The sequence below is a fragment of the Lissotriton vulgaris genome (genome assembly GCF_964263255.1).
Source record: "Lissotriton vulgaris chromosome 8 unlocalized genomic scaffold, aLisVul1.2 SUPER_8_unloc_1, whole genome shotgun sequence".
Lineage (NCBI taxonomy): Eukaryota > Metazoa > Chordata > Amphibia > Caudata > Salamandridae > Lissotriton > Lissotriton vulgaris.
The window spans coordinates 457,502-483,998 of NW_028240615.1; the positions used below are offsets into that span (position 1 = coordinate 457,502).

General features: G+C 48.5%; 1 protein-coding gene across 8 annotated transcripts in view; it reads right to left on the minus strand.

Moving 5' to 3' along the window:
- The window catches only part of LOC147672952 (glycogenin-1-like), a 261,253-nt gene that overhangs the window by 144,078 nt on the left and 90,678 nt on the right, over positions 1-26,497 (minus strand). For all 8 annotated transcript variants that reach the window (XR_015303473.1, XR_015303471.1, XR_015303472.1 and 5 more), the window contains exons 3-4: positions 21,648-21,789; positions 8,923-9,097 (exon numbers count right to left, since the gene is read on the minus strand). Coding sequence is in view for 4 of the 8 variants with exons in the window: in XM_086947859.1 (XP_086803985.1) it covers positions 8,923-9,097; positions 21,648-21,789 (317 nt within the window). In the remaining 4 variants the exon portion in view is untranslated. The remainder of the gene's footprint in view (positions 1-8,922; positions 9,098-21,647; positions 21,790-26,497) is intronic.

Below are 26,497 nucleotides of genomic sequence, written 5' to 3' on the forward strand. Positions count from 1 at the left end.
GATGGGAGTTATTGGTTCTTGTTTTTCTTCTTACTTCATTCACATGCATCGCGAGTCATATGCATTACTGATGTCATTATAGCCACCTGGCATGTCTGTATTAAATGGTTGTTCCTCTTTAGGGAAGACATGTTGGTCTGTCCCGTCCGCTATACATGCCGTCCGCCTGTAAAATGTGATATGATGTCTACTTTTCAACCTGCTGCAATACCCAATAAAATACATTTGAAATTAAAAAGATAGAGCTCAGAGATGTCCCTTGTTATAGCCCCAAGTGGGTCAATGAGCTGACCCAATCTCGAGAAGTCTATGAGTCACCTTCTGTCTGTCCCTACACCCTCTGTGCGCTTCCAACCCCTCATTGCTGCTTTGATGTAGTGGGAGGCCATGGGTTCCTAGCCAGCACAAATCTTTACATATTAAGCCACAGCGGACAGATGGGTCTGTGCCCATTTTCTGGACCTTTTGCTGGTGAATGCCCACTGGATGAACCGCTCAACTGCCCTTTTTGTGTCGTCCATGTTTCACAGTGTTTGGATTCCTCCTATTCGCATCACTGTCCCTGCATATCTTTTGTAGCAGCTGGCCGCTTCCGGGGCGCGGGATTGGTTGACTAGCTCTGACAAGTCTATCCCGCCAGGTCCCAAAGCTGAACTGGAAAGGGGGTCATTACCTGCTCCGCCCCAGGGCCAATTCCCTGAATCTGCTCATCTGTGCTCGTGAAAGGGCATCCGCCACTGCATTCACAACCCCTGGTATGTGCTGTGCCTTTCAGTTCTACATTACCCTTCAACTGCAATTTAACCAATTGGCGCATTCATCTCAGTATATCTGGGCACCTGGCTGAGCCTCTATTGATTGCTTGTACCACCCCTTTGTTGTCTGACCACAGCGTCAGCTTCATATTCCTCAATTCCTGCTTCCAGACTGTTAGGGCTAAACCAATAGGGCACAGTTCAAGAAATATGATTTTGTTGGTGATGCCCTGTTTGTGCCATTTGCTGGGCCATTGGCTTGCGAACCATTTGTTGCCCAGGATTGCCCCAAAACCTGTGCTGCCCACTGCGTCCATGAACATGGCTATCTGTTTGGCTGTCACTATCTCTGGCAGATCCCACTTGACCCCTACCCCCAGCCTGACGTGATGATGTTTGTGGGTGAGCCCTGCTGTTAGCTGAGTTAAACGCCTGGCAAAAACACTGCCCACGGGGATGACCCTGGCTGCGAAATCAACCGCTGGAGGCTGTGGAGCATTGTCTTTTCACATCCGCAGCGGGCCCCATATCTCCTCCCTGAGCTCCTTCACTTTTTCCCCGGGTAGTCTGGATGTTCCTGCCACTGAGTCTAGTTCTATTCCCAGGAATTTGATTTTTGTCGCAGGACCTACTGTCTTTTCTGCCACCAGCGGTATCCCGAATTCCCCTGCTAACATTTGGAATGCCACCAGAGTGTCACCGCACTCTGCAGACTCAGAGGGGCCTGTGAACAAAAAGTCATCTAGGTAGCGGAGTTCAGCCCCCGTGGGATGACTGTCATGCAGGGCCCATTCCAGAAAGGTGCTAAATTGTTCTAAGTACCCGCAGGATACTGCACACCCCATGGGCATAGCTTTATCAATGTATAGGGCCCCTTCCCACTAGAACCCCAAAAGGTGGAAGCTTGAAGGATGCACTGAGAGGAGGCGGAAAGCTGATTCTATGTCTGCTTTCGCTATGAGGGCCCCTTGGCCTGAAGACCCAACTAAGTTGATGGCATCGTCAACTGTAGCGTAACCTACGGAGCAAGCTTCGGCACTGATTCCGTCATTTACTGATGTCTCCTCAGGAAATGAGAGGTGGTGAATTAGTCGGAACTGTCCTGGTTCTATCTTGAGAAATATTTTTATTTATTTATTTTAAACATTTCTAAAGCGCGACAAATACCCGTGGGTGTCTCGGCGCTGCGACTTAAGCTGGCAATCTCAGTTAATCAAGCAATCTACCTTATGAGGAGAGATATTGGACAGTTATTGGTCAAATAACCATGTTTTCACAAGTTTTCTGAATTGGATCAGTGAGGGTGCCAATTTTAGTTCCATTGGAAGCGTGTTCCAGAGTTTGGCTGCGGAGTTTATGAAGCATCGATCGCCCCATTTAACAGTCCTGGTGCGAGGCACCACCAGAAGAAGTCTCTGTTCCGATCGGAGCGGTCTTTTCGGAAGATAGTAACATAGTTTCTGTTTAAGAAACGCTGGGCCTTGACCTTTGAGGGCTTTATACGTGAGACACAAGGTCTTGAATCTGATGCGATTCCTCACAGTTAACCAATGCAAGTTTCTTATTGCCTGTTTGGTCGACTGGAATCTGGGGATGCGTGCTAGCAGCCTTGCCGCAGCGTTTTGAATGAGCTGCAATTTGGCTACCACCTTTGCCTGCGCATTTACAAAGAGCCCATTACAGTAGTCGAGGGACGAGAGTACTAAAGAAGTCACCACTGTTTTCCTTGTACTCTCGGGTAAAAATGGCAATATTTTCCTGATGATCTTAAGCTTGTAAAAAGCAGAGGAGGCTACCTGGTTGGCATGGTTGATGAAACTAAGGTTGTCGTCAAAGACAACTCCCAGATTTCTGACTTTGTGTACCGGCTCTGGGGGGGCTCCGAGCGAGGATGGCCACCACTTATTAGACCAGTGTGGGGATAATTTTCCGAAGATCATAACCTCCGTTTTGTCGGAGTTGAGGCGCAAACAATTCTCGGCCATCCAATCCTTAATGGCTATCATACCTTCCTGGAAGCTGGCAGATACTTCTTCGCCGTCGTTCTTGATCGCGATCACCAATTGGGTGTCGTCGGCGTAAGATGTAAGGCTCATCCGGTAGGTCTTAATTACCCTAGCTAAGTCCGACACATAGATGTTAAAGAGTGTCGGACTTAGGGATGAGCCCTGCGGAACGCCGCATGGGAGGGCGAGTTCGGTGGATTGAAATGCGCCCAAAGTCACTGCCTGCGTCCTATTCGAGAGGAAAGAGGCTAAAAGCTCTTTGGCCGTTGAGCAAATGCCCATCTCCTCGACACGGTCAATCAGAACTGTATGATTGACCGTGTCGAAGGCTGCCGAGAGATCCAGTAGGATCAGGATCGCTGTTCCTCCCTGGTCCCTGATGGTTCTTATATCATCGGCAGCTTTTATAAGAGCGGTCTCAGTTCCATGGAGTTTACGAAATCCGAACTGGGACTCGTCCAGGAGATTATTCTGTTCTATATACTCAGCCAATTGGCTATTCATAGCTCTTTCCACAACTTTGGCCAGAAAAGGCAGGCTAGCGATGGGTCTATAGTTTTTGAGAGTTGTTTTCTCTAATCCACTTTTTTTAAGGAGGGGTTTCAGTAAAGTATTTTTTAGCTTATCTGGGAAGATGCCAGCATGGAACATAGCGTTACATATTGGAGTGATAGCTTCACTTATCAGGTCTGTAACTGGAATAAAAATTTTTGGGGGGCAAGGATCTAAGGAAGAGCCGGTTTTTACCTGTCTCATTATATCCGTTATCTCTTCCTTCGTTACGTCCCTGAATTTAGCAAATGAACAATCCGGGATTTTTTTTGGTTGTTTTAGTTGCATGGTGTTAGGAGCAATCACCGAGAATTCGGAATAGATGTCATTAACTTTTGAATAAAAGAAACTTGCCAGATTGTTGCAAAATTCCTGTGTTTGGGGGGGACTCAGGTCGGGCGCTCTTCCTGACAATGTCTTGACTACTTCGAATAGCTGTCGACTTGAATTTTTCGACTTTTCGATTTGTTGCTCAAAATATCTTTTTTTTTCCTCATGAATCATGTTTTTGTAAATTGCTAATTCATTTTTATACTTGGCTTTACTCATAATGTCATAGGTTTTTCGCCATATTTTTTCCTCATGTCTGCAGATTTGTTTTTGTTTTCTAAGTGTCTCTGAATACCACGGTGCAGATGGCACTTGTCTGTTTTTCGAAATAGTTTTTAGGGGGGCATGTTTTTCAATTGCATTGCCCACCCAGTTCAGAAACTGATCTACTGCTTCAGTAGGATTAGGCTGGGTTTCGGGGCGAGTAGTGGTCAGAGACTTCCTGAATGTATCATAGTTGATGTCCTTCCATACTCTAAATTTGTCCTGAGAGGAAGGCTGTTTAGCAATGTTGATTCGTTTGCTCGGTAGGCAACAGCCTATGGCATGATGGTCTGTCCATGTCAAAGGTAATATGTTGGAAACCTCCAACTCATTAATGTTAGAAAATATCGCATCCAAAGTGTGTCCAGCTTCGTGGGTGGGAGCCTTTATGTGTTGGTGTAGCCCCAACGTGTGACATTCGGCTAAAAGGGCTTGTGTCGGCTTCATCTGTTTTATCTAAATGAAAGTTTAGGTCTCCCAATACAATAAAATAGTCTTCAATGGCCAGTGGTTCTATCCAAGAAGTAAAAGAGGAGAGAAACTCTGCGCGCGGACCGGGAGGTCTATATATAAGTACTCCTTTAAGGTTGTGTGAGGGGTTTAAGTAGATAGTAAACTGTAACGACTCACAGGCTAGCAGTGGCATGGGAGAGATTCTGACTGGGAAGATATCTCGGCTAATAATTGCCAAGCCTCCTCCTCTTTTTTCCCCCTGCCTATCCCTCCTAGACACCTTGTAGCCGTCTGGTACTGCTACTTGTAGATCAGGTTCGGATGAATCATCCAGCCAGGTTTCCGTTACGAAAAGGATATCTATTGCCTGGTCCACTATTAGATCAGCTATGTCTTGCCTGTGACAGGCCAGGGAGCGAGCGTTAACAAGAAAGATGGATATTTTAGGGGCTTTGTTGGCATCGTTAGTACAATGACTGGATTTGTTATTAAAAAGCGGTACAGAGGATTTACAGTCCCTACACCCAATTTCGGTTTTTTCATGAAGATCCTCGGGATTGTGTTTGGCGCAAGATGTCATATATCCTGCCTCCCACATCCGTATTTGAGCGGGCGTGTAAGTGATCCTTTCAGTACTGAGCGGGGCAGGGGGTATGGCGCTAGGCGCGGGACAGGCGCGGACGGGCGCAGACGGGCTTGCCTCTGGCGCGCCTCCGGCGCGCCCGCTGCGCCCGCCCGCTGCGCGGACGGAATGGGCGTATGTTTTTATCCAGTTTAGAGGAGGGTGGGAGGCGTCTAGCTACTAGAGCGCCACCCTTCCTACCTCCAGTATGGCGCCCACGTAATGCGCGTTACTGTTGTGAAGGGGTCTGGTATTTTAAAAGCACAAAAGTTAGAAAGTATGAGAACAAAGTAATAAGGCACACGTTTTAAAATCGTTAAGCAGAACCCCCGGCTTCCGCCTCAGGGGTGAGAAAGACTAGCTTTGAGTCAATGCGCGAGCGATCTCGCGCTGTTTATGAAGCCTGGGAGGGCGGGAGGCGTCCAGCTACTAGAGCGCCACCCTTCCTACCTCCAGTATGGCGCCCACGTAATGCGCGTTACTGTTGTGAAGGGGTCTGGTATTTTAAAAGCACAAAAGTTAGAAAGTATGAGAACAAAGTAATAAGGCACACGTTTTAAAATCGTTAAGCAGAACCCCCGGCTTCCGCCTCAGGGGTGAGAAAGACTAGCTTTGAGTCAATGCGCGAGCGATCTCGCGCTGTTTATGAAGCCTGGGAGGGCGGGAGGCGTCCAGCTACTAGAGCGCCACCCTTCCTACCTCCAGTATGGCGCCCACGTAATGCGCGTTACTGTTGTGAAGGGGTCTGGTATTTTAAAAGCACAAAAGTTAGAAAGTATGAGAACAAAGTAATAAGGCACACGTTTTAAAATCGTTAAGCAGAACCCCCGGCTTCCGCCTCAGGGGTGAGAAAGACTAGCTTTGAGTCAATGCGCGAGCGATCTCGCGCTGTTTATGAAGCCTGGGAGGGCGGGAGGCGTCCAGCTACTAGAGCGCCACCCTTCCTACCTCCAGTATGGCGCCCACGTAATGCGCGTTACTGTTGTGAAGGGGTCTGGTATTTTAAAAGCACAAAAGTTAGAAAGTATGAGAACAAAGTAATAAGGCACACGTTTTAAAATCGTTAAGCAGAACCCCTAGGGGAGAGATTACCAACCCCTTCTGCATCTGAGGAGGCAGGGGATCCTCTATCCTACCTGAGGATGTCTCTTTTTCTAGCTTTTTTGCGGACTACCTCCGGGTGTTGTAGAGTTGATTTAAAGTTATTGGCACCACCGAGTGGGAGTGGGCCCTCAAATGCTATAAAAAAAAACGTCCTCAAAACCTTGCACTAGTACCGGGGCATCTGTCTTGTTGTGATATTTGTTGGCTAGCTTACGGTGTTGTTGAGTGTTGATGGGGGACCTGGGTAACCTTTAGTTGTGTACTCCCTTTGCCCCCCCCACTCCTTCCTTGACTAAATCACTGCTTTCTTTTCTTCTCTTTCTTGTACACTCTGTGCTCTTTCTTGCGTCTGCACCCTGCTGCTGGGTGTCCTCCGCCTCATGCGGAGCATATGTGCTGGAATTTGCACAAAGCCCCCAAGTGCATTAATTGAAATCGTATTTCCAGCATATTGCTGCTGGCTCGCTGGAGGGTGAGGGTTGCCATGTGTTAAATGCTTTGAGCTCATGAAATTACTTGCCCTTCCCTTTGTAAAAGGAACCCCAAAAGGGCTGCTCGCTCTTCCCTGCCCATGTCTTGACCTCTTTAGCTACCATCATTTTGTGTGTAAAACCAGCCACAACTTCCTCATTCCATTCCATTTCCGGAGGTGTCTGCATATTTAATCGGAAACCTTTGTCGTATTCTAACCATGCATTCCCAGGGAATTGCCTCTGTGCCACATGGATGTAGGCCTCGTATAACCATAGGTCAGCCGCGCAGCGTGGGAACTTCTCAACAATTATGCACGCCATTAATCTAAATGCGTCAAGCCAGTTATCAAAATGTCTTTCTTTCCTTTCCCTTCTATCCTCGTCTTTTTTGTCACACACTGTCAGTTCCAGGCCATCTAATTGGATCTCCAACAGTGAGAAATAGTCAATAAATTCCTTTCTCTATATCCTTTCCTTTACTGCCAGCAAGATAGGGCTTGCTAGCCCTGTGGCCCTTATGGTCATAGATGCCGGGCCAGGTGAAGGCCTAGTGTAAGCTTCTTGAGCCAAGGCTGTTGTAGCTGGGTTACCTGCTGTGCTTGCACTGCCCCATGCTGCTATGGGGGACCCTAGTTCCCCCTGTGTCTCCTGCGCGACCTGTCCCCGCAAGCGCTCCTGTTGTGTGCAGCCTGGGTCTATGAAATGCCAAGGTAAGCCAGATACTTTACCCTGTGTTTGAGATCCCGCTGTCCCCAACCCGTGTGCATCAAGCCCCTTATGCAACAGTGGTGCCATTGATTTTAAGCATTCCTGCACTATGGTACCAATATGCTCACCCCTGTTGCTGCATCGCTGGTCCCACTGTTCGGTCCTGCCGTCGCCAGGTTGGCAACAGGCAGCAGGTCATTCCTCTGGCATAATTTATTGGGTGCCACTGTCCGTGGTGGTTTGATTACTGCCCTCCGTCTCCTCCTGGTTGCTGGCATTCTCAGGCAGCTGGTCGCTTGCCCCTTCTCCTGCAACTTGGGCCAAGTGTGACGGCAGCCATCTGGTCCGGTGTGTGTCCTCGGACTGCGGATCGCGAGTCCCGCAGGTCTTTCCGCTTCACGCTGCAGCTGGGAGACACCGTTGTAGGAGGGAGGGGGGAGCCCAAGCAGAAAAATAACTCCTGCTAATTCGTGTTAAGGGAAACACCGTCAAAACGGTTAGTTCCCTTCAAGATGAAATATGTTTGTTGGATAGCCGCCATCAGTTTTGACGGTCGCTCACCAAACTTTTAACATTTCTTTTTGTTTTTCAAAAATAAAGTCGGAGTTTGTTATTGAAAAACAAAAAACGAATGACTTCCTGCCAGGCTACTCAGAGTTTTCTCTCATGGCGTGGGGAGATCATTTTTGTTCTGTTCCTCACCACTGTGTATTTCTGGGTGGTGACCGACAAGCGGAGACCACCACTCTGAATATAGTGGGCGGTGTGATGGCTTTACTCAAATGGCACTTGCTCCATTGGGTCTTCAGGGGTAGCTTCCCGTTGACAGAGCCAACGCTGGCTCTCTTGACAGAAAGCTGATGGTCCACCTGTCTCTAAATAAGGCAGGCGGAGCCTTAGATTGGTGGACAGTGTAATCCATCGCATTTGCAATTAAGTACCCTGTCCACCACCCTCTTTATCAACTGCTAGGTTTCTGTGTGGGTGCCTGTGTTACGGAAATGGGTGAAAAGCAATACAAATGGGTGTGGCGATCTACAATCCATTGTAAAGGCCTGCAGGTACTGCTCAAATTAGGATATATTGTTCAAGTAGCTGCACAATTCTTTGTATGTTTGCACCTAAAGATAGTTCAGTGCTCTTCAAAAGTTATTAGTATAATATACCAACAAAATAAGCCCCTAAGGACCTCATTATGAGTCCTATGGCAATTCTGATTATTCTGATAATGGAGGGTACCGCAGGCGTAGCGATTACAACGTCTGTTTTAACTCTGTGGTTTGACAGAATTTCACCCAGACATGTCACTTGCAGGCAAAGTATCAAATTGAACAAAAACAAAAAACAAAAAACAGGCTAAACATGCGGAAATTGGTGTTGAAAATACTGAATCTTGCATGTTATTCACAAAAAACCCATAATCAGGAGTATGTCTGCCCCCCAAATTGCCAAAGACCCCGATATTAGTAATTCCAGATAGAAAACCACCCAACTCATATTGAGGTATGTAGATGCGAAGCAAAATGAACATTGATATGTGATTCACCCCCCCCCCCCCACCGGAATAGTGGGACATCAAATTAACATTTACAATGAAAGTGTTCTAAAATGAACACCTTTCAGAATGGATTATTTGCATATTTGCGTCTACTTACCAGTGTGTCAGCGTCCATGAAGACACATTTACTGTACTGAGTTAGAGTCCAACAGTGAAGCTTGGTGAAAGTTATTCCAAGCTCTGGTCGCTTCATCAGAGCCAGGTTTACTGTGTCAGCGCTGTCCAATACGTTCACCTCTACTACTTCATCGTATACAATGCTGAGAACCGTCCTACAAAATGTGAAAAGGCAACCTGTTAGAAATGGAATGCAAAACACAATGGTTTGGAATAAAGTAAGGATAAGTCATCTGTGAGAGCCTGGTACAATGTTTAGGGTATGTCAACATCATCAACTTTGCCATTTATTGACATAGCTGGGGTCATTGACCAATTGAATGGTAAAATCCAGTCATGGATTCACATTGACTAAATAGAAATGCGAAATAATCTTAACAAAAATTCATTTTTATGTAAAATCTGCTCATAAATATTCATTGTGGTTATTTAGTACACCTGGGTGGAGTTTTTAATATGGCGAAGCTGCATCTCACTCTAGCTGTGATGCAGAGTTATTTCTACAGATGGGGGGTTCGCTAATATTTTCTAGTGTAAGTGCTGGTGAAGCACAGAATTACAAGTAAATTGTAAATTGATAAATGTAAATTGATACTTGTATAGCGCACTACTCACCCGCAAGGGTCTCAAGGCGCTTGGATGAATACCGCTGTGGAACCCATCCTGGCTTTCCCTGTGAGGCGTCCACTCCTGGGCACCCCCAAGGTGGAGGCCAGGCATCCTTAGCATTGTAGGGCCGTTGTGGAGATTAAGCAAGCTATTGCCCTGAGTTGCAGAGTGGGACTCCATGATTGGAATAGGCACCGAGGCGAGAATTATCAGGTCCGTGGAATTTTTGAGCCCAAGACCCGCCGAGGTTGGGAATTGAACCCTGATCTCGGGCTAGACCTCTGCATCAGGGTCTGCCGCTCTAACCATTGAGCCACACTTCTCCAAGAAGAAGCTCCAAGCAGCGACACAGCTTGGTCAGTAAGATTGGGCGAGGGGGAGAGCTTCAGATTTTCTATCAATGAGGCTGGCATATAAAATATTTAAATACATTATAGGACAGGCAGGGTGCATGAGAGTGGCCTATGGGGCAATGGAAAGGGAGAGGAATGCGGATTGGTAGGAGTACTAAGGGAGGAAACAATATTTTGTTAAATATTCAAGATTTTGATGATTTTCAAAATAGAGATTGAGAGAGTGTGTGTGCATTTTTACCAGTGTGCATGTAAAGATCCCTGGAGAAACCCGACAGACACCTCACCATACCCAACTGAAAGCACCGATCCCCAACTATTTATCAGAAAGTGCATTTATTAGGGCGGTGTAACACCCCAAACACCCCCCTGAAGCCACGAATCTGATTATAACGCTACCTGCAAATATATTAAGGCGTGCTGGTGATATCATAAACGAAGCTGAGGAGGTTTTTAATGTCACCAGAAGTCTAGATTGCAATATATTGCTTTGGAATTGACTAACCACACATGACGTTCTTCGGTTTGTATAACATGAAAAGGGCAGGCTTCTCTTGCAAACAGGAACACGTTTAAATTTGGCTATTGACATGTTTAGCTCTCTGGTAACGCAAATGCCGACAACACACAAAGTCCAGATACAGGGGAAAATGCATCAGCCCCCTTCCGCAATGTTTGGAGAGACATTCACGTTTTGCCACAGCCTTTCGGTATCAGCAGCGCCATTTATGGTGCATGTTTTGCTTCTGCATCAGGTATTTCGTTGGCAGAGTACTGAATGAGTCAACATAGCATGGACACACCCCTTTTCCCAAAGAGGCATTTCCATGCTCTCAAAACTGATGGCATACTGATCCCAGTGTCTTGTTCTTGCAGTAACTTGAGATGTGGATGGGTCTTAGCGGCTAGAGCGGCCGACTTTGAAGCTGAGGAACCTGGTTCAAGTCTGGCTGGAGGCTCAAGCATCCTGTGATTCGGCGCAAATCATTTGATCTCTCCGTGCCTAACAATGAGTGTGTCCGTCTGGAAAGCAACTGGTGCTCGTGTAAAGCACTTTGACTGCAAAAAAACAACAAAAAAACTTGTCTGCAGCAACTGCTCACCCTGTGCTTGCAGAGTGGGAGAAGACAGGATCCAGTGCCAGAACTGCACCAATCACTCACAATAAAGGTGCAGGAAATGGAGTTTTACTGCACCACAGAATTACAGGGCTCTTAGTCGATATTCTCTCCCGCTTTCATTGGAATGGTTTAATAGAACACTAAACATTCCATGACAACACTAGCTGGATCTGACTGTGTATGCATAGATCTGAAGAAGACCTGCTACTGTCAGCATTTATGTAACAGTCCCGTGACTGAGCCTATCGTCAGGCTAGGTCACAGTGCAGCGGTGCTACAAGGGGCTGACTTGGCTAAGCACTCAGTCAGGCAGTGATTGACCAGCTGAAGCTATGGACCTTCTTGCATAGCTCCGGCAGGCACTACACTACATACCGTCTCTCTGTTGTAACTCTGGCTGGGCTAGCAGAGGCTGCCAGCATTGCATCTGAAAAGATGACAGGGGTGTGCAGCACTGCGCATAGAGTGAATGGCCCCAACTAAAGTCCATAATACCGATGGGTTGGGATGCAGCCAGGGTTGACATTAATTCAAGCATTCCATCCATCACTTTTTTTGTATACTTTAGTGTATTGCCCTAAGTGGGATGGGGATGCCCAGAAGTGGGTCCCATTAACTGTGTGTCACTGGAACCAAGCTGTACCAGGTTGATGAGCCCTTAATTAGGGCAAAGTCGGCCCTGGGTTGCTTGTGTTCCGCTTCAGAGAGGACCTGGCTTGGCAGTCCGGACTTGGACTGTTCTAATTGGAGCAGGGTCAAGACTGATTTGCATATAGCTGGGTCTAAGGTGACATGGTGTGCATAACAACGATGGATTGAGATGAGGCCACAAGAATTGACAAGTGGCTGAGATTATATACTTGATATTTGATATTTGATATTTGATATTTATGGAATTTTGTAAAGCGCGGCTATCGCTCCGGGAGGAGCATCTTGGCACTGAGCATGCAGAAGATAATGGGAACGAGGAAGTAAAGTAGATCATATAGCTGCTAGGACTGAAGTATCAGATTGCTGGAACACCCAGGTTTTCAGAAGTTTCCTGAAATGAGGTTCAGTTTCAGCTTGCCTGAGATTAACAGGTAGGCTGTTCCAGGCTCTGGCTTGTTGCTCAACTAAAATGCAGCACCAGTCCACACCACCATAAGACAAGCACCAGCACACACCACCACAAGACACTGACCTCCACGCCCTGTCACAGTTGGGCCACTCCAACGTGTGCAAATACTGCTTTGTGTGATCAGTTGCACTGGACACAGAGCCTGCTGGAGACTCTTACAATGTCTCATCATGCAGTAAACATTTGGGCCCACAAGCGGGGGCAGCACAGACCACAGACCAGCTTGCTGGTGTGAAAAAGGCCGCTTTATTGGAAACAGGTGCACCTTACAAATAACTTCCCTTGGCCTGCACCGTACAAAACTAAACCTCGCTAAATATATTCTTCCTAACATACCCCTCACCCCCTCCCCTAAGCATGGTTCCCCCCTGCAACAATTATAAACACAAACTTGCAATTTCCAACTTTCTTACCTACCTAACTAGATAGCTTCTTGTATTTATCCCCATAGGCATCCTGACGTTTCAGATATCTGCGTACCACTATGACCTTGTCCAGAGCCTCCTTCAATTGCACTATGTATAGTTCCATCCCATACCGAGAGAGGTGGACCCTGTCCTCTCTAAAAAAGTACAATGCCCCATTGCGCAGTTCTGGATGTTCCATCCTACCAAAACCTTCCTTCTCGCAGAAAATCCTCATATTCCTATTGATCTTCCTATGCGCCCTATCTATGGCCGCGGGCCACTCCGCTCCTCTCCAAATCCGCCTGGGTATAAACTCCAACCATGTGATATGGCAATCTGACCACTGCTGCCGTACCTCCAACAAATCCCACTTCATCTGCTTCACCAAAGCTAGGCCCTTGCATTGAACTAAGTCATTCTCCCCCTGGAGAATGACTAAAACATCCAGACAAACTCCCCGCCTGACCACCTTATTCAAAGCTGGCAACAGCTCATGCCACCTCATGCCCTCTTTTCCTTGCCAATGACATGCAAACAGCCTAGGGTCCAATTCCAGATTTAGATTCCGGTTCTTAGCCCACTCAGCACATTCCGCTCGCTTCACAAATGACTGTCCCATAATGAGGATAGACAGGACTGCTTCGTCCGGTCCCGCCACCGCACCTGGAAAGACACACATGTAAGACAAAGGAAACGCAAATCAAGCTTGATCCTCCATCCTACACCCCTCAACCTGATGTACGTCTTGTAGCAGTCTGACTTCCAACGCCCCAAGCGCATGAGCTCCTCCGTCCCACAACCCTTTTTAGCTGCATCCGTTGTCGCACCTATATGGAAAGAATGTGTCCCAAAAACCCTTGGGTCCTCACCCATGGCGCATAGGGCATGCTGAAGGACTCATAGCAGCTGAGCTGCTGTCACCCTGTCCCTGTTGACCCAGGAAAAAACTTTCCCTGTCGCCACCCCCCTCCCGGACGCCAGATCCCCCCCCTCCCTGCTGGGCATACCGCACCTGTCTCCACCGGACCTATGACAATCCACTTCCTCGCTCCCCGTTGGTCAGTCTTTGAATGCCGTAACAGTACCGCCACCTCCCGAGAACTCAGTTCTATCTCCTCCCAACGTACCCCTGGCCTCCCCCTGGGCCCCACCAGTTCCGAAACGCGAAAAGACCCAAAATACATCCACGACATCAGTGTGGAAAACAGAATGGTCTCCTCCAGGTTGCGGCAAATCATCAGCAAAAGCTGTATCAAGCCTACAAGCATACCCGCCGTGATGGGCCAGCGCTGACTAACCTTGGCACCCCTCTCCCGCACCCAACCTTCCAATAGACGCTGTTAGAACTGGGGTCTCTAGTCTGCAGGGATAGGTACCACTGTCCAAATAGGGACCCTTGCTTCTAGTCAGGGTAAGAAGGATGCACTCTTTAGATAACCCCTGCTCACCCCCTTGGTAGCTTGGCACAAGCAGTTAGGTTTATCAAAGGCAATGTGCTAAGTATTTGCACCAACACTCACAGTAACACAGTGAAAACGCCACAAACTGACTCCACAACAGTTTAAAAATAAAGGTATTTAATCTAAACTACACAAGGCCAAAACAACAAAAATCCAACATACACAGTTCAAGAATATGGTTTCAAATGAGTTCTTAAAGTTGCGATACAATTCTCCACAGTGGCGTCACGCTTTAGCCAACAGTACCTTTAGTTGCGACAAAAGTTACAAGTTAAAGCTGCAGCGCTGAAAAGCAAGCGATGCGTCCCTCCTGAGACCCTGGGGAGGCGATGCGACAACCACGCTGGACGTAGCGGGCCTGTTGCTGTGACTCCGGTCTGTATGGGAAGGGATGCGATACCTTGTGTGGATTCCGGTGCACAGGTTTCGGTGGAAGCGACTCGCAAAAGGTACGATGCGACGATCATCGGGGCAGCGGCGATCTCCGATGCGGAGACGATGCACGGCTCAGCGTCAATCTTCTCCTCTCGCGGCCCCGCAATGCGATGGCTCTGTGGCGACTCTCGCAGCGACGTGATGCGGTCCGCAAGCAAGCGGTGCGACGATCTCACCCAGTGACAATCATTTAGCCTAGGGCTGACTCATCTAGCCTCCTGGGGGCTCCACAGCCTCTGTCACTCTCAAACCAGACAGTCAATCCACAACAGGCCAAGGCACACAGAAAGGTCGGACAAGAGAACAGCCACTTTCTAAAAGTGCTGTTCTCAAACACAGGATTTAAAAACCACCTAAAAGATGTGTTATTAAATTCTGAGTTCATGGATACCACACGTTTATGTCCTATCTTGCTCCTATCGGAAGATATGCAGGTAACCACTGTAGCCAGCATTCCCCATGAAAGCCTATGGGGAAGATGGCCTTACAATAGTGAAAAACGAAAATGGCTGTAATTCACTACCAGAGCATGTCCCCTGCACTAGTACATGCTCTACCTTTCACATACACTGCACCCTGCCCAAGGGGGTACCTTGGGCCTTTTGATAGGGGTGACCAATGTGTACAGAAAGCGAAGGGTTAGGCCTGGTCAGTGGGGACAGTTCACAGACTGCACACAGGCACTGCGGTGGCAGGCCTGAGACACCACTTTAGGGCTACTCATGTGAGTGGCACAATCAATGCTGCAGGCCCACTAGTAGCAATTGAATCACCTACCCTGGCACACTCAGTGCACTTTACTAGGGACTTCCTGGTAATACAAATATGCCAATCATGGATAACCAATTACAATAACAATTTACACAGAGAGCATATGCACTTTAGCACTGATCAGCAGTGGTAAAGTGCCCAGAGGCCTATTGCCAACAACCACAGGTCAGGAAAAACAAGGGAGGAAGAAGCAAAAAGTTTGGGGGTAACCCTGCAAAAAGGGCCATTTCCAACAGACGCGCTCCCAATTCTCCCGCTGACGGCGCGTAACCCCGCGACAACTTCCCATGAAAGCGACGGCCGACAACCTGCTGGCAATCATCGCTTTCGACATCCCCTTGTCCCTCATCTGCAGCATAAACTGCACTACTTGTTTGCTCCACAGCCCGTGATCGTCCTTCCACACTGACCCACCTTCCACAAATTCCTGCCATGCCTGCTCCAACGCTCTCCAGGTATAAAGGGCCACCAACGCTCTTACCAGTTGTACGACCCGGTCTCTCCTACTGACCACAGTCCCAACGGCACTGGCGTTTTGCGTTCGTCCGCCTCCGTGGCTAGCCCATGGAACCTCTGCCACTATGAACAAGACAAAGCATCCGCAATATCATTGTCCACCCCTGGCACATGTCGGGCTTGAAACAAAATGTAATGTTCCAAACATCACAGTACAAACACCCTCATCAACTTGTGCACCTTTCGGTCCCTAGCCGACTGCCTATTGACGACCTGCACCACCGACATGTTGTCCACTTTGAAGATCACCCGCTGGAGCGCTAGCTCTCGCACCCACACAGTCACCGCCACCACCAGCGGGAAAAGTTCCAAGAAAGCAAAGCTCCGCCCCTCGCCCTGCCAATGCAGTGGCCATTCCTCTGCGTACCACTTCCCCTGCCAGTACAGACCGTAACTGCCACCCCCGCTGCATCCGATGAGATGGCCAAGCCATGTCTTCCCTGGACCGGAATCAAGCATCCTAGGACCGGTTTCTGGCTAATAACCTTATTCAGCCAGGATAGATTGACTCCAGTGACGTAGTGAGCACGGGACCCTCGTCTGGGCATACCCTTCCCACATAGGGTGAACAGCATAACACACAAGATCATGGACAGAATGTTGCACAATGGCAAAACATTCACCCCCAGTCACAGATCTGGGTTTGATCCATCGTTATTTTGCTCACCAAGCCACCCAAGTTCAGACATGGCCATATGCAAATCAGTCTTGACCCTGTGCATCATGGGAACAGTCCAGAACGAACTGCCAAGCCATGTCTTAACTGGACCGGAATCAAGCATCCTAGGACAGGTTTCAGGCTATCAGCCGTCTTCAGCCAGGATAGGTTGACTCCAGTGGCGTAGTGAGCACGGGACCCTCGTCTGGGCATACCCTTCCCACATAGGGTGAACAGCATAACACACAAGATCATGGACAGAATGTTGCACAATGGCAAAACATTCACCCCCAGTCACAGATCTGGGTTTGATCCATCGTTATTTTGCTCACCAAGCCACCCAAGTTCAGACATGGCCATATGCAAATCAGTCTTGACCCTGTGCATCATGGGAACAGTCCAGAACGAACTGCCAAGCCATGTCTTGACTGGACCGGAATCAAGCATCCTAGGACAGGTTTCAGGCTATCAGCCGTCTTCAGCCAGGATAGGTTGACTCCAGTGGCGTAGTGAGCACGGGACCCACGTCTGGGCATACCCCTCCCACATAGGGTGAACAGCAAAACACACAAGATGATGGACGGAATGTTGCACAATGGCAAAACGTTCACCCCCAGTCACAGATCTGGGTTTAATACATCATTATTTTGCTCACCAAGCCACCCAGGTTCAGACATGGTCATATGCAAATCAGTCTTGACTCTGTGCCTCATGGAAACAGTCCAGACCGAGCTGCCAAGCCATGTCTTAACTGGACCGGAATCAAGCATCTTAGGACCGGTTTCTGGCTATCAGCCGTCTTCAGCCAGGATAGATTGACTTCAGTGGCATAGTGATCACAGGACCCACGTCTGGGCATACCCTTCCCACGTAGGATGAACAGCAAAACACACAAGATGATGGACGGAATGTTGCACAATGGCAAAACATTAACCCCCAGTCACAGATCTGGTTTTAATCCATCGTTATTTTCCTCACCAAGCCACCCCAGTTCAGACATGGCCATATGCAAATCAGTCTGGGGTGAATGTATGACATTGTTCTGCATTCTGTCCATCAACTGTTGTTTTTGCATTTGTCTACAAATTTGGCTCCTTCAAACTGGATCCTCAACAGCTGGTAATCATTTGGGTGTACAGGTATCAACCGGAATGCCGACTTGATGTCGTATTTTGCCATGGGGGTGCCCGACCCCACCGATGCCACCAACTGTCGTGCCACATCCACGGAAGAGTAAGACACCGATGATAGCTCCGCCGATATATAGTCGTTTACCAAAGTCCCTTCTGGCCATGACAGATGCTGAATCAGGCGATATTGACCCGGCGTCTCATTCTTCGGCACCATGCCGATAGGAGAGATAATCAGATCCTGTATGGGGACCTCCCGAAAGGGGACCACCATCCGCCCTTCTCGCACCTCCTTGAACAAATTGTCCCGTACCACCGTCTTGTGTGCATTGACCGATTGCAGATTCTCGGCTCACCTGGCAATTCTCGGACCCTCGTACCCCAGCCGGAAACCCTCCCAAAACCCTCGGCGTAACACACTCACGTCTTCGGTCCATGGATAACACGCTAGAAGGGTCTCCAGCCAGTTCTGTTTAACCAGCGTATGAGCCTTTCCCCAGTGCCCCCAGATCCCCCTATCCTCCCCTGCCGCCGGTCTGTGGCCCTGACGTCGCGGACTGCTGACTCTGAGTTCCGCCCCCAACTCCCCAGCATTGCACCACCGGGTGTTGCTTCCCGCATTTGGAGCACTCATGTTGAAATCTACAATACTGTCTGGCACCCGCACCCTTGTTGTAGTCCCAACATGCTCCCACCATGGCACTAGCGGCACCCTCTCTCTGCCCCATCCCCCCAGGGGTAGGGCGGGCCGGAAATGGGCGAGGCACGAGCAGCTGGCCGTATAGATTGCTTTTTCAAACTTTGTCCCCCCCATGGTCTGCTGATACAGGTCCGAGTCGAGTTCCCCCACTCCATCATAATGGAACCGCGCATAACCCCCATACGTGACCTGCACCCACCATATCACGTCCATATATTTAAAAAGCGCAACCGACCAGTCCAGGAACTGCTCGCAGTACACGCTGGCGAATATCAAAAAACCTGCCGACCAATTCTCTATGTTCAGGGGTACTTTTGCCTCTTAGCCAGCTCCTGTTCCTCCTCCTTCGACCCTTCCTTCACAATCAGCTCACAGTGCACAAGCTTCAAGATATCCACATAGTTCCCTTTCCAAATCTTCTCCTTGGTGGCCAGCGACAAGTGCGCCCCCAGGGGTTTTGTAATGCCCATATAAGGTAGCTTGCGCACTGGTATATCATGACTCTCTTTCCTCCCCTTACCCTCCTTGGTCCCCATCCGTGTTTGCGTCCCTGGACCCACCCCCGCTGGCGCCCGCCTCGTCTGGTCCCACCCCGTTTCCCACGCATACGTTCCATTATTTAGGCGCACCCCTTCTTCCAAACCTTTAGCATCTGTGCCGACCAACACCTTGTCCCGTTGGGCCCCGCCCCACCCACTTCCTGCTCCATAACATTCCTTACCTGGCGTCAAGGTCGGCGCCCCACCGAATCCCGCCGCCTAACCAGTGAAGCAGGGGGGCCGCCACTCTCTCCGTTCAGCACCTCTTTTGTGCCTGCAAAAGATTAGGAACAGCCATGTCCCCAGTTCCCCTCCCGTGCCCCGCGAGCCCCACCCCATACCCCATACCCCATCCACCCCCCTCCTTCTCCCCGTCGCTCCACACTAGGGACTCCAACTCCCGTCGCACTGAAACGCCCTCTCCCCTCCCCTAAAAGCCCTGGGCCCCCTCCCCGTGTGCACCCACCTCCTCCACCCATCCCCCCGGCTGGCCCCCGGCCGCCCCGGCCCTCCAGGCAAATTCGGCGTACTGTGCGCCGGCCCGGGCCCCGAGATCCGTGAACCAGAATCCGGCCCCTGCCCTTCTTCAGCCAACTCCCTACCCCCACTCCCCTCGCGCCACAATCCCCGCTCCCTCTCGCCCAGCCCCGCCCCTGGGCTCTGCGGCCTGCTCGTCACCCCCAAAGTTTCAGCCCCCCTCCTGTATTTCCGGAACCTGCTGGCTGTCCCCCCAGCCCAAAACCCCCCTTGAGGAGCAGGCCTCCCGCTGGTCGGCAGCCCCTCCCAAAGCCTTATTCTGAGTAATGTGCTAAATATAAGCACTAAGTTACAAATAATGTGCGATAATACAAATCTTACCTTGTAGTAAGAATTATCGATTGATGGGGCACATCTCAACATGTCTCAAGTGGAAATTATTGACATATTGTGGGCATTCTAGGCTTGATGGCAGCATCATCTGCCTAATGCTTGCACTAGAATAATGGTGGTAAGTCTCCATGCATTGTAGGCATAATTGGCAGGATGGTGTCATCCCCTGGTGTACAGTTTGCATTAGCATAACAGTGGTAATCATTTAAATATCACATTCGTTCTTAGTCCAACATGTAATACTTACACTGGCAAGATATTAGCTCTTCTTTGCATTTTCATAACATTATAACCACTGCTAGCACAATTTGTTTTTGCTTGGAAATGGTGATTCTATCTTCAGATCACATTATGAAGATCGAGATTGCACTTGATGTCACTTTCAGAGAAGATTCCCAAAATAAAGACTTACAACACAGGCAGAAAAATGGTCAATTTAATCTCTGTGAGATCACTTGCTGTGGGCATCTAGTAGCCTGGCTCTGGGATTCTGAAACTCATGCAAGCAAAGGTTAAGGGCATTTTTAGCCTGTCAGTTACCTATGACCAAATGAAAAGTGCAAGCATTTTTAGGAAATAACAGGTATAAGAGGATGTTTGTACCACAAGAGTGCAACCCACCATTGAATGGGGGGCAAAAGCAGTGAAAGCCTTATCAGACTGGATAGGAACCTGCCTGGAAATGTTTGGTGCTTTTTTCACACTTTGTTTACAACATTTTCCAACTAATAAATAAACAAACATCTTGTATACAGGATTAATTTGAACACAGAAGTCAACATAGCATTAACAATCATATCCAAATCTGTGAGAATTAACAAGAACCAGATAACTAAGGCCATAGGTCCTCTCTCCACAGCATGCTTTGATGCTTTAAAGCAAAACACACAAGATGATGGACGGAATGTTGAACAATGGCAAAACTAAATGACAAAACAAAAATGGGTACCTCTACCCCCCCCCCCCGCCTTTCGGGCGTCCTCTTTTGCACCGGACATGCTGTCTCCCACCCTACCTCTTACCCGGCGTGGGGCTGGCACACAAAGTGCATAGAACGTTGTAATTTTTCTTTTGTCATTGCAGGCTGAGTTACAGGGTGATCTGGAAGCATATGGGTACAGAAGGGTACCTCTGCAAGAGCACAATAGGGGTACCAGAGCCAAGCCCAGGAGCCTCATGGGAGGGTCCTGGAAGATTTACGTTGGCGCCCCGTTAGTCCTTCGGGCAGATGTGGGCCTGAACAACCGGGGACTTGCCTTGCTACGCTCTGCCCTGAAAGGGGCCTGAGTAATAAGGGACCAATGTGTCACATGATCCGGAAAGAGGATCACCCCATAAGGTGTAGCACTGATTGGGTTTTCCACAGTGCTTGGCTCATCAGGCGGGCAGGGCAGCATAGGTTGGTTACAGTTGCCTGACCGTGGATCGCCCGTAAGATGACCCACCATATTGCATACTTTTGTATGGAATAAACCTGCAGCAATATTTTTCCCAAACAAAAGTTGTGTTGTGTATTTATTTATGTCATCATGCATGCTCTGACTGTGGGTGGGGATTGTTACTTATAATGGCACTAGGCTAATTCCTATCCTGTTTAGAAAGAAAGTACCAGATAGGTATTGACATTTTTCTAGAAACATGATCTTGTCACGTCTATGGGCCAGTTGTGCCCCACAAAAAACAACCGGTGGAAAATTATAAACATGCCAGGCTAGCGGTGTTGGGCTGAAGTGATGCTGTCACCACAGTGGCGATACAAACGCCTCCGCAGCCCCCGCGGTGCGGGAGGGCCACATAAATCTTGGGGTCTCTCTGGTGCTGGCAGGCCCCTGGCTAGAAAGCTACAGACTCGGTCCAACCGTGAATGTATTTTGCAGGGGGGGCACCTTCAAGTTTCGTTACGGCTCTGCATCATCATCCTAGCCTCCAAAGACTCGAGCCTGCCAAAGTCTGATGCCTTAACTTCGAACTGAACTCTTTTGATCCCCTGCTTTCTTTGATTAACATCGAACATACCTCATTCTCCCCGTGACCTGGGGTGAAACCAGTATTGCCAGCTTTCTGGATGTTCTGTGATTCCTCAAGGATTGTCCAAGCACCAGAGCTCCTTGACAGTAAACATCATCTGTGCTGAGGGTCACGAAAGCCTGGTCCGTAACTGAGGAAAAAAAGATGACAAAATATATTTTTAGATCCATTGTGCAGATGTCGTATTTGTGAGCTGACACGAAACGCACACTAAAGCAAGCACTGTGTTTTAATAACAAAAACATACAATGAAAACATGAAAAGAAAAAACGTGCTGTCTTTACTAGAAAAAGATTACATTTCCAATGCATTGTAACTTCCTAATAATTCATACCGCTGAAATGTTGACAGGTCCCCTAAAGAAAATGGAGCCTCTGCAGATATAAACATTCGTATAGGCCTGCTGCTTTTGGCATTACAATGCCCCAAGGTACAGCTTATGGCTGTCTCTGCTAGGTTTGTGGACTGCAGGGGAAACAGTGTGCAGAGGCTGTGCGTGAGGTCATATAGCTAGCTTTCTCCTCTCCATCTTCCAATGCTTCATAGTAAAGCCAGAGGCAGGGAAGGAGGAAGAGACTAGGGGCCAGATGTACGACCGTTTTTGTGGTCGCAAACTGAAAAGTTGCCCGTTTCCGACCTCAAAATTGGTCTGCTCCATGTACAAACCCTTTTTTGCAAATAGGTAACCTATTACCAACTCGCAAAATAGGGTTTTGCGATTCGCTATAGGAAGGTGTGTGCCAAGGGCGTCCCTTCTTAAAAGCGACTCAAACTTCAATGTACAATTGCTTTGCTACCAGAAACAGAAACGTTTCATTTTTTCTTTTAAATGCAGCCCATTTTCCTTTGAGGAAAATTGGCTACATATAAAAATTTAAACCTGCTTTATTTAAAAAGCAGTCCCAGACATGGTGGTCTGCTGACCCCAGAAGGCCACCATCCCTGGGAGTGCTAGCCATTCCCAATGGGGTCTCAAACTACACCTGCCTCCTGAATATTAATAAGGCATGCAATTTGCAACCCCATTAGGAATCGCAAACAGTCTCTGAGACACTGTTGTAAATTACATTTTGCAAGTCGCAAAACGACGCAATTTGCGACTCGCAAATTGTAAAGGTAGTACTTTTGGCCCCAATTCTCTTCAGCTCCTAAGTCTGCCTCGGCTCTGCCAAATGAAGAAAAGCAGATTGTCAGAACAGACACAATCAGGCTTACTACAGCCCCATTCACAGCTCTTTCTATCACCCTGTTTGATGTTTGTCACTTGTCACCATGGCCCTGCACATGGCAACAACTGTTAAACATCCACAGCAGGAGATGCGAAAGACTCAGAAGCTTTGAAGCCACTGGGGATTTAAACCACATGTGTGTACCAGCTTTTCTTTTAATAAAGACATTCCCTCTTCTTAAGGCGGAGCGTTCTACTGGTCTTTAGCCCGCCATAATGGGCTATGTAAGCCAATAAAGTCCTGTTCCCTTGTTTAATGACCTTGCCTTCTTCTCGGGCCAATAACTGTGGAGCAGGCTGTTAATCACAGGTATAGCCTACAACCTAAGGCCATAAAACTATAATATACCCAGCATACAGTGATAAACTTTTCTGAAACATATTATCATCAAAATATTTATCAACAATCTTCATATTTATCTCATTCATTTGCTTTGTTTTCATAATACATTTTCATAGGAAAATAGGCTATTGTACTTTTTGTGAACACATGTTGACATAGTCTGTTTTATCATGGACACCATAACATGTACAAAGTAGTCTCACACTGTCGAAGATGGGTTGCCCAGTGGAGCATATTTTCCCTCAACCGTGCAAAAGTTGCTCCTAGTTCGACAAGCACAGTTGTTCTAAGACAGCCCTGTCTTCTCCTTATTAGTGGATAACCGAGAAAGAAGGCAACTTTGGAGAATGAACAAGCACTGGCATTAAGTCACTCAGAAAAGCTCCCAGATCAATTTAGTAAAATCAAAAAGTATTCTATTAAAAAACATCTAAATTGACAAAAACTGGATCAGTCACTTCAAAGGTGTAGCTTTTTAAAGTGGCAGTTTATTCTATATGGATTCGCGATTCTGCATTGGCAGTCAATGAAAGTTGCTGTGCGTTATTGTTTTCATTTACTTGTCTACAACTACACTCACCACAATAGGTTCGCAGATGCATCACCACTCACCAAAGCACCAAAATTGGTACTCCAGGTCGACATCCGACCCTGCATGAACATATCCATGTTGACATGGAACATACAGGGCTTAAATAACGAGAAAAAGTGTAGACAGGTGTTCAAATACATGCAACAGCCCAAAGCTGACATTGTCTACCTGCAGGAAACGCACCTATCTCCTGCTCACCCACCCAGATTTGCAACCGCTTGGGGACCACACCGCTACTTCTCTAACTATAGTTCATACTCCCGAGGGGTATCGGTCCTGATAAATAAAGCATTGCCATTTGTATACACGCCACAATTACTGACACAGAGGGCCGGTACCTCCTGGGGGTGGGAGGCTTGGTAGGGCAGAAGGTCCTTCTGATCAACACTTCTTCCCAGAACATAGATGACCTGAGCTTTTATCAACGACTACAGTCGCAGATAGACTTAGTGGACTCTGACCTGAGCTTTTATCAACGACTACAGTCGCAGATAGACTTAGTGGACTCAGACCATATATTTTTAGGTGGGGATCGGAATATTCTCCTAGACCCCACACTTGACAGCACCACCACCACCCCTGTTAATAAGCCCCGATCGCTCACACTATTGAAAGATATATGCCAAACGTATGCATTAACAGACGCTTGGCAACACCGGAATCCACAAGGCACTGACTACACTCCTTATGCACATCAATAAAACACTTGGACGAGGCTGGATTATTGGCTATGCCTTGGGTCCAATCTGTTAAAGACCTGCCTGCACCCTGTCCAACCAATCCTCAGTGCTTCTAATGATAAAAATCCTTGGAGAAGGAGGATTTGAAGGGCAGTGGCGATTCCCCTCCATGGTGCTGTGAGACACTGTCTTTAGGGCTGAATTGCCCACAGCAATAGTAGAATACTTTAACCACAACAAAGGGTCAGTCGCAGTACAGGCCACCTTGTGGGAAGCCTCCAAGGCCTACCTTAGGGGAGTCTACAACTCCACGCAAACTGGAGTCCTGAAAGACCTGTGACGCAGCCTTGCCAAACTAGAGTGTGACCTCACCAAACTAGATAGGGAAAATATGGAGAGAGGGGGTGGGGATTACCCAAAATGCCTGAACTGCAGAGCGGAATTGCTGGCTCAATATAAGGAGGCCACAGAGTGGGAAGCTCACTATTTAGAACACAGACAGACGTGCCAGCTAAAGAGAGGGGAAGCCTGTCAGTCAGAGTTACCGGGTGCCGAGGCTGTTGGGAGTACAAGAGGAGGACAACTAGACCCAGGAGGCCAAGCATCAACAGCGCACCATCCGCCCCTTCCACCACCGAAGCGGGGGCTTTAAAAACAGCGTGCGTCTCACGCTTCGCGGGAGACGCTGCGCTTTGCAGTTACCGGCTGCCGAGGCTCTTACGAGCACGAGAGGAGGACTACTACACCCAGGAGGCCAAGGGTCAACCGCGCACCACCCGCCCCTTCCACCACCGAAGCGGGAGCTTTAAAAACAACTTGCGTCACCCACTTCGCGGGAGACGCTGCACTTTGCAGTTACCGGGTGCCGAGGCTGTTTGGAGCATGAGAGGAGGACTACTAGACCCAGGAGGCCAAGGGTCAACCGGGCACCACCCGCCCCTCCCACTACCGAAGCGTGATTATTTAATTGAGACCTTTCTCCCACGGCGCGGGTCGGGCGCGGGACGAACCGGGCGAAGCCCGGGCCAAGGGCGGGCCCGTTTAAGCCCATTGTAGCCCGGAGGAGACCGGACCGGGCCTACCCTCTAACACCTACTACAGAAGTTGTAAGTACTTTAAGACTCATTATTGCATTATTGGGGATAAATGGCGAGCAGAAGAGGTATGAAAGCAACGACGGGAGGGCATGTAGCAGGGACACTGGGCCAATTTATTTTGCGTGCATCATCAGTCCTGGAAAAGGAAATAGCCTTAACGGAACGCCACCTTTCTTTGGATTCGGCATTTTCCAAAAGATCCTCGCTGGGCCCTTTGGCCCAAGCTCGCACGCCGGAACATGTCCATCAAATGAGGGCTACGGCAGGGCACCCAGGAGGGTTAAATCCGCCAAGTGGGAACCCGGCACACACGGAAGGTGGGAACGACTACCCAACGCATAATGTGGTATTAGATAAGGCAGCGATTGTTGTGGAAGAATCCACAACCAGTCCAGAGTCTCATACCCATAAAGAAGGAGCCATCCCAAAAAGAAAGCGGACGGGGGCACCACTACGGGGCCGAAGACCAAAGCAGCCCAAACCTAATAATCCCAGGGGGTCTCCAACTACGGAGCCAATAGAGGAAGAACATCGTCCATTGAGTGATCCTAACACTATTCCCACAATTTCCTCTAACGAAGAATTGTTTTTGGAAAAATTGAGTATGCACTTAGTATCCATACTTCAGCCCCTAGAAGGAAGACTGTTCCTAATTGAACAAAGGTTAGCGAATATAGAGGAGCTATCAAAAAAGAGTATGGATCATATGGAAACTGTGATGGCCAATACTGTACAATCCCAAGTATCAACCGCAGTAGATGGGCACTTGATAACTATCCCTACGTTTCCTCCTACCTGTCCGACAATCCCCATGGCACGTTCCATCCAACAATGCAGATTGGAAGGATCATGTAACAACGCTAATAATCCAGGGGTTGAACCACGACGCTCAGGACTG